The sequence below is a fragment of the Serinus canaria genome, chromosome 1, assembly GCF_022539315.1.
Source record: "Serinus canaria isolate serCan28SL12 chromosome 1, serCan2020, whole genome shotgun sequence".
Lineage (NCBI taxonomy): Eukaryota > Metazoa > Chordata > Aves > Passeriformes > Fringillidae > Serinus > Serinus canaria.
The window spans coordinates 37,394,530-37,403,405 of NC_066313.1; the positions used below are offsets into that span (position 1 = coordinate 37,394,530).

Sequence of the window (8,876 nt, forward strand, 5' to 3'; positions counted from 1 at the left end):
AGGAATGCCCTCCAGAGCTAACTGTTTACATATAACGTAAATAATATAAACAGCTAAGTGCTGGAGGGCATATACATACATATAGATGTATGTATTAAAGAAAGACAGAATATTTTATCTGTTCCACTCTGCACCACGAAAAGTAACACCATCATATAAATAAACAAATGTCAGCTCTTGGGAAATGCACGAAGGCAGAAAGTACAAAAGCTTCCCTAGCTGCGTCCCGAAGAATAAATCTCTCATTCACACACACCCACATCCATTGGTCCAGCTAAAAAAATCTGATCTCCAGTCAGCAATTAGAAAATGCTGTTGCTAAAGATACTTTCTCAAAAATCAAAGTAACAATGTTAAATTGAGGCCAAACCAAACTCCTCTAAAAACTCTCTCTTCTGCCAGTTCTAAACAGCCCACTGGGAAAAGATAATTATCAAATAATAGTACCAACAATGTCAGATAATCACTTCAAGCTCTTTGATATGTTCAAGGAAACATTGTTTCAAATGTTACCAAGTGTCAAATATTTACTTTTGAGTCCAACTGTGTAAATGACCCATCCAGTGCCACTAAACACGGCAGGCACATGTGTAACAAGAGCAGTGGGACCTGCAAAGCAGAGGAAACAACCCAGCTGGGTTTTGCAGACAAAAGAGCATCCTGGTAGCCAGAGCTCCCCAGCGAGAGTTATGACTGCCTTTGCACTTATCTGTGTGGAGCTGTGGGGTTTTTTTTTAAACTGGTGGGCCTACAGCAAGGCACATAGAGCTTTACGTTCCCCTTGGAGTCAGCTGTGTTTCCAGCCTCACATGCTCAGTGTGAGACTCCAACCTGTGCTCCTGTCTTGTACTTCCCTGTGCTAGAGCTGTACCTGCCACAACTGAAACTCAGAGCTTGCTCCAGGACCCTGTGCACCCTGTCTGCTCTGAGGAATAAATCTGGAATTAGAGGAATAGCACATGTAAGGCTTCCACTGGATTTCCTCTTGAGAATCACTCCATAGAGGATGAATTCTGCTTAGAGATTGTTCTCTTCCCATCCATTTATAATGCACAGGACAACAGGCTTAGTCTACCTCATCCTTCCTCTTCTAGTACCCTTGGAATAACTAGCAGAGATAATTCCTTTTCCAGCTATGGCTGGAGGAAAAGCAAGACTTTCTTCTTTCCTGGTCCATCCCTGCCCTATGAATTTCCAAGAATAGGAACACAAAGCTGTACTACCTCAAAGCTGCATGACCCTCAGCCACTTGAATACACCCCACTCAAACACTGTGTGTTTTGCTATTCCTTGTTGATATTTGCAACACTGTTCTAAGGAGCTCTCGGTACGAAGGTGTATCTCCACGACACAGAGGTGTGACTTTGAACCAATGCCTTTCTCTGTTTCCTAATCAGAGCAGCAAATGAGGAATGTCAGTGTCAAGCATAGAATGGGAGGATGTGCAGTGACACCCTTACAACAATGCTGTTCCATGAGCCAGCATTTACTCGGTGTCAAAACATGGTTCAGGGCCCCAAACGTCATGCTCACTGAAGTCACACACCTTGTCAGCATGAGTACCAAAGCCTGGCATGCAAAAATGATGGGGACTTTGTCAGACCTTTTGCTTCTCAAGGTCATGTGTGTGTGGAGTTTTCTGGGAGGTAATGCAACATGCAACATAGCGAGGGCTCTGCATAGCATGCCCAGCAAGCAGCAAGCTAATAGCCATTAGTAATATTTCAGAAACAAGAACAACCTCTCTGCACTTAAAATATGAAAATCTTTCAGTACTTTCTTGGGAGTTGTTTCATTTAGCATTTCCAAACAGCTGTCTCCAGCTATTTCATAATAATAGTAACAACTAGCAAAAAAAAAAAAAAAAAATCAAAAAACAAACCAAAACAAAAAAAACCCACATAGGCCTGTTGCCTAATTTCAGAAAGTGAATTTTTCTGGGACTATAAGGCAAAAGCCCTTTTTTTTTTTTTTTCCCATAGGGCAAGTGCAAAGCATTACATTAATACACACTGGAAAAATAAGATAATGGCTTTCTTGATTGTGACGAGGAATGTGGGGAGATTTAATCTGAACACTGAGTCAGGTGGAAGCGCCTAAACTCCCCTCGGACACAATGTTATCGCATTTAACGCTTACATCATCACCCTCACGAATGATGCTGAGTAACGCAGCCCCAAACGTCGATCCACGCACCGCACGGGTAAGAAGGGAGAAACAGCCACAAAGGTCCCGTTTTAGCATACGTCAGGCACTAAGAAAGATAAGTTTGATGTCTGGAGCAGAGGGAGCGATCTATTTTCAGCTGTTCGAATAGCAGCCGTGGGCCTATCAGGATGCAATGCAGTCACTCCTCTCAATGTTTCGCATGTGTGCCGAGAATTAAGAGTTGGGAGGCAGCACAGCGGAGCAAACGCCTTCAAAAGCGTGGTGCACTGACTGCTCGTAATAAAGTAACAGGAGACAAGGCTTCGCCTCCTTGACATGTTCAGAGCAATTTCCAGTTGAAAAAGGTCAGCGTATCATTTACAGAGCGGCAGTGCCTGGAAAACTCTCGTAACTCTGCTCCGCGAAACACTCTGGGTGACAATAACAACCTGAGCATCGCTGCCGGGGCCATCGCCCGGAGCTGCCCCGCAGGCGCGGGCGCTCCGCTCCGGACAGTGCCGCTGCCCCGGGCTTAGGCACCGCCTAAGCAGAGTTCCAGGGGCACGGCTGAGAAACGACCTAAAATTGGTGCCTGAAGCCCTGGCGAACGGGATGGAGCGGGGCAGGGGGAACAATCCTGAACGCGGGTGATACTCGAGCGCTACTTTTTAGCCTCGCTCGGGAACGCGCTGACAGCGTCGGCTGCCAGTGCCCTCCTCAGGGACGCCGCTGTCACCGCCTTGGCAAGGCGCGACGGCAGAGGCGCGCGACGCGTTTTTAGGTGCACGGCGTGATGTAAAAAAACCCCAAAGCAGCACCCCAAGCAGTCCCAAAATCCCTTCGAAGAGCACACACACACACCCTCAGCCCCCGAGCTCGGCGCCTGCCCACCGCCCCTCACACACTCGATGCCGCCGCGGGCCCGGTCCCTGGCAGGGCCCGCCCCGCAGCGCAGCGGGCCGAGCCCACGGACACAGCCGGGCCCGCCGGACGGCGCGGGCAGGGCGGGCGCCCCGCGGGGTGAGCGGGGGCTCGGCGCGGCGCCTCCCCGCCGGCAGCGGGCGCTGTGACTCACCGCCAGGAGCGCCGAGGCGCGCTGCTCCCCCGCCGGCTGCTCCCCGTTGATGCCGCCGTTGCCGAGGAGGTGCTGGTGGTAGTCCGGGGGCGCCGCGCCGGCGGCAGCGGCTGCGGCGGGGGCGGCGGCCGCCTTGGGGTGCTTGCCGGCCTTGCGGGCGCCCTGCCCCTGCTGCACGAGGTGGAGGAGCTGCAAGGTGCTCTCCCGCTCGCGGTCGGAGCTCTCGGCGCGGCCCCGCTCGTAGCGCCCCTCGCAGCTGAGGTGGTGCTGGCGGCAGACGGCGATGCGGGCCCGCAGCCGCTCCACGATGGCGCTGTGCACCCGGGGCGCCGCCGGGCCCCCCCCCAGCAGCCCGGCCCCCAGCCCCGCGGCCTGGGGGGGAGCCGTGTCGCCCATCGCTGGCTGCCGGTCCTGGCCCTCCGGATGGGTCGGTCCTCACTGCCGCATGGAGGAGGGCGGGGGGGATGGGGGAAGGCGGGGGCAGCGGCGGGAGCCCGAGCCCGGGGGCTGGCGGCGGGGCGGAGGGCGGTCAGCCCCGCGCCCCCAGCCCACCCCCGCCCGGCCCCCGGGCGGTGACGGCCCCGCGGGGGCTTGACAGATCGGGGGGCGGGAGGGGGTCGCTAGGGCTGCGCCAGCATCGGCCGGCGAGAGGGGCGGGGGTCGGGGCCGGGCAGCCCCGGCCGAGGGGCGCCCGGTGAAGGGGGGACGGCGGGGCTCCGCCGGGGGAGGAGAACGGGGGAAAAAAAAAAAAGCCAAATAAAGCGAGCCGCTGCCTTCAAAATGAATCCCTGGAAGGAGCTCTCCGTCGGGAATGAGTGAGACTTGGCAGGTTTATTGGGTTTATTTTATTTCGGGGGAGCGGGGGGTGTTATTCCTTGAAGTGAAAATTTAAGGCATTGCCGTGGTCGGCGACGTGGAGAAACCCCCGGCGGACCGAAAATCTCGTAGGTTATCTGGAGTGGGTTTGTTGGGGTTTCTCTCTCTCTCTTTTTTTTTTTTTTTTCTTTTTCTTTTTTTTTTTTTTTCTTTTAAGTCTTAAGTAAATGTGCAAATAAAGAGCCGGGGAAGGAGGAGAAAGAGGAGGGTCGGGTTAGTTCAGTCTTTGTGCTTTCTCATTTCTCTCGCCCGCTCGTTGCTGGCCACTCTGCGGCGTGGTGACTGTGTCCGGCTGGCTGCCGCTAAACTGTAGTTCCTCTAAAAATCAGAGAGATCCCCCGGTCCGGAACAATGTCAGTCAGTGGACTTCCAAACCACGCTTCGCCTTCACTTAATTCAGCCACTGGATAAATCGGTATTGCTTTCAGTGCTCATCTGCCCCCTTAGTATTAAGCAGCAAGCTACGGACTCAAGTCCTCTCGCGTACTTTCCCTTTTACTCCCAGATATCGAACAGTTTCATGTACAGTTTCAAGAAAAGCACGGAGGAGGGGGGAGAAGGGGAAGAGGGGAAAAAAAACCCAAACAAGCAACCCAGCCCCTCTTCAGACAGTAATTACAAACGGAGAGTTGCACTTACAAACTTCCAGCATTTTGCCCCCAGAACAGTCCAGCAGCCACTTTTCCTTTGTGTTTTTGTATATTCCATGCCCGCTCCGGCGGGCGGGTGTTTGCCGGTGGGCTGTCGGCGCTGCCGGTGCCGGAGCTGCCCGCGGCCCCTCCGTGCGGCGCGGCGCGGAGCGGAGCAGCGCGGAGCGGAGCGGGGGCGGGAGGCGGGTGTCACCGACAGAGAGCGCGGCCGGGGACGCGGCGCCCGGGAGGCCGGGGCGAGGCGCGGAGCCTCCCAGCGGCCGCCGAGGGGAGTCGGGCTGCCGCTGCCGCTCCCCGGGAGGTATGTGCATGGGAGGAAGCCAAGGAAATCCCCGCTCCCCTCCTCGCCCTCTCTACCTGGGTGCCGGGCCGGGCGCGGAGCAGCTGCCGAGGAGCGCAGCCTCCCGCGCTCTCCCTCCTCCCCCGGCGGAGAAACCTTCAGGCGAGTACGAGGGAGTTCTCAAATAAATCACGGCGCTGCGCTCCTCTACCAGCTGGATTTCTCTGGAACAGACGGTATAAAAACAAGCAGTGCGTTCTAGGGCGCTCGCATGCACGGGACGAGTGCACGACACGAGGTCAGGCTCGGGATGTGGGAGCTCCGCGCGCTGACAGGAGCTTCTTGGGTGTCCGGGGCAAGTCACGTAGAGCCTACACTGTGGTTCCTTCCCGGGAAAGCCGCAGGCTTAGTGCTTCTCTCGCCCGGCTCCTCTATTTAGAGCAGGGCAATTTTAGACTGCGAGATCTGGCCTCTGGAACTGGCCTTACTGCAACTGGCAGCCGTCAGGTTCTGCGTGTTGTAGGTGAGCTGTAAAGGAGGATGCAGAAATAGTTGGGAGCTGGCCGGCTTTATTAAAGCAATATGCTCTTGTACTACTGTGGCTGCATTAGCCAAATTCCCAAATACCTCTGAGAATAAAAATGGCCCCCAAACATGCAGAGACACATCCCTGATGGAAAACCTCCAAAGTCTTTTGGGACTGTACAACCCTTAGTAGATGGTTGCGTTATCTCTTTAAGTTCTGCAACGGGTCCAGTCAGAAATATACACAAATTTCATCTCAACATACTGAGACCATTACGCTGAGGATGAGGAGGAGCTGACAATAACACTCTCAGGTGTTTTTATCGTCTTCCAAGGTCATGCAAATAAATACTTTGAATGCCAGTGATGGAGTGACACATTCCTGGAAAATCCCCCAGAATATAAAAGATATGCAGCATTAGACATAGGGGAAATATAAATCCCCCTACTTTCATGATCCCCATCTCCTTCATGCAGCAACAAACATGAGGGTTTATTGCAAGATGTGGGTTTCCAGGTTCTGGCTTGGTGAGCACCAGCCAGAGCCTCCAGCACGTTCAGCCCCATGTTTGTCTCAGCAAATGCTTTGAGACTGCTGAGGAATAAGGTCTGTGGGAGAGGGTTTGGGATCATGCTGCCTTCAGGGGAAAGCATTATTGCTAACAGGAAAAAGAGTTTTTTGTTGTTGTTTAACCTTGAACAACTGAGGAAGAGTGGGTTATGATTTGATATGTAACAGTAGCTTGAATCTGTTGAGAACAGTGGGTTGGCACAGCTGGAAAATAAAATGAAATTATAATGTTTGTAAAATAGTAGACAATGTTACCTTTGCTTCAGGCCTTGCTTGGGCTTTTATTTGTTCTGTACTGCTCAGATGTCATTGCTGTGCTTAAGGGGGTCAGTCACAGAACACACGTGACACAGTAACACACGAATCTCATGGAGACTAAGTGAGAGTGTTTTAAATGATGGCTTAGCTGTGTTTTTCAAAGTGGCTGTGGGAATATGAAATCCATGGTGCTGCTTTGGAAGCTACCAAGACAGCTGGAGGAATTCTCTCTTACAAGACTTCGTAGAACTCAGAGAGTAATCTTTCCAAACAAAGATTTTTTTTTTTTTTTTTTTTTTTTTTTTTTTTTGTAATTTTGACTTGAGACGTTTAAGATGCGCTTTTTGACAAGCAGCATCTCGAGAGTTCGGTTTGCGGTTTGATCTCTCCCTTCCGAGGCGAGAGGCAGCCGGCTGCGGGGCTGCGCTGCGAGCCCCGCTCGCTCAATCCGCGGCAAATGCTGCCCCTGGTGTTTCCGAGCAGGAAATACCCTACAACCATCCCTCGGCTTTCCAAGTTTTGTTCAGAAGACCCTGGCGAATGTCAACACCCCCTGGATACTGACATCAGTTTCGGACTGGTCGGTTGTCAATTTTCTTAAAAGCAAACGGTTCTTAACACGTTGTAACATCCCTTGCGATTAGTGGCATTCTCATAAGCACACTCAGGATAAAACAACCTAACAGGTCCTTGAATAATTAATTACTTTATTCCTTCTGTTGACACTAATTTGTGACCTTCTTAACTGACATTGTAATCTCACATGAACTGTCATGCTTGAGCATTTTTTCTGTTTGAATTCCCTACTGCTGTTGAAGCTCTGAGTTTCCAAAGCAGTAGCCCCCTCCAGATGAGAAAAACGCTTATTTGTGCTGGGTTCACAGCCAGGAATTCTCATCATAGACATCCCATCATGGTAATAACTTTCCAAAAATGGAACAAAAAGACTGTGCTGAACCTGTGTTGCCTAAAATCGTGAGTGCATGCTTAAGTCTTAGCACATGCCTCGTTCATCTGTGTTTAGAAATCACACATCGAATTGCTTCAAAGTTACATTAACTCCACTGGAACGGCATATACTTAATATCAGTCCTACAGAGGACTTTCTGAACTCTGAATGTTAAGCCATTTCCATTATTTACTTTTCAGAGAGGGTTCTTCGCCCTTTGTCATTTTGATTTCCTGGGCTATTCCCTGCTAGGCTCATGTACAATGCTGCTCACCTGGCAAATTGTTTAACTTTGAAGCAGAGCTGACTGCACCTGAGTCAGTTTTCCTGTCTTTAAATTTTGGGCACAAGGTGCTTACAATTGCTGCTTTATTTAAACTGTGAAGTAAGAAATCTTGAACAGAGCATTTCTGTTCGGTTTGTTGGTTTTGGTTTTTATTTTTTTAATTAATACTAATTAATTCAAGGAAAATGTGTTCATATCTTATTTAATAAACAATAGGGGGGAAAAACCCCGAACAATCCTATGCCACCACTTACTACCTAGACAATTACCAAAGTTCACATCAACTATTCAGGGAAGTGGAGCCACTGATGGGGTTATTATCAGGTTCTTTTAATATAATTTTAACATGTTTCTCCTATTACTCTTTGGCTGGTAGATCATACTTTTTTACATTATTTTGTCTAATCTCTGAATTCAGAATAGAAATTGGAAGTTTTCTTCTCAAAGCAGAATCAGAAAGGCAACTTTTTAAAGTCTACTTTGTGTGTGCTGGATATTTCTCTTGGAATCGTATCGTATTTACAAGTGTGTGTGTAGCACACATGCATACTAGCCCACTCTGTTTATCCAGACAGACTTAAAAACAGATAAAACTAGAAGTCTTTATCCAAATAAATGTAAACTAGAGGAGTTAAGTATGGGAATCGCCTGTAATTGCCTGCTGAAGTGCTAAAAATAGCTGCTTTTTACAAACAGGAGAAGCCTTCACTGTTGAAAAAGTGGCAGTAACAGCTACCTACTATTAGCAAACAACTTTCTTTCCAAAAACTGAAGGACACAGATGGAAAAAAACCATTTCTTTTCATACTTTACTGCAAGAACTGGACAGAATACAGACCAAAGAGAACCTCCTGTCCCAGAAGTACATCGTGTTAGCCTGATCCTGTGCATAAATACCTTGTGTGAACTTCATCATTATCACCGTCTCTAGTTACAGAACTTAAACTGGAGCAGATTATCAAAACATTACAGGAACTAAAGTAATTTCCAAGTATGATCATTAATCACCCATGCAAAGTCTAATCACATACTGAGCTCTCTTCATTGTTCCATTAAGACAGGTACTTTATCTTAATTAGAGCTACTTCAAAAATTAACACTAAAAACAATTTAAAATGTCCTACTGGAACAAACATTTTATTCTCTCACCTAATTCCATTCAGTTTCTCTGATGTAGAAAAAAAAGCATGCAAGACTGGTCAGATTTCTAACTTTTCCCATCATTAGGTCTTTGCACTTTTTTTTTTCCTGCTAGAAA

At 49.5% G+C, this 8,876-nt stretch overlaps 1 protein-coding gene and 1 long non-coding RNA gene across 2 annotated transcripts in view; both read right to left on the minus strand.

Annotated features, from left to right (window-relative positions):
* Positions 1–3,619, minus strand: part of MAML2 (mastermind like transcriptional coactivator 2) — a 211,167-nt gene extending 207,548 nt beyond the window's left edge. The window contains exon 1 of the mRNA XM_050980279.1: positions 3,224–3,619. Coding sequence (XP_050836236.1) covers positions 3,224–3,619 — 396 coding nt within the window. The remainder of the gene's footprint in view (positions 1–3,223) is intronic.
* A 414-nt stretch (positions 3,620–4,033) lies between these two features.
* LOC108961360 (uncharacterized) lies at positions 4,034–4,896 on the minus strand. The gene is made up of 2 exons (XR_001989608.3): positions 4,739–4,896; positions 4,034–4,502 (listed from the first exon to the last, which is right to left on the minus strand). It is a non-coding gene; the product is annotated as an uncharacterized LOC108961360 (long non-coding RNA).
* Between the last annotated feature and the right edge of the window lie 3,980 nt (positions 4,897–8,876).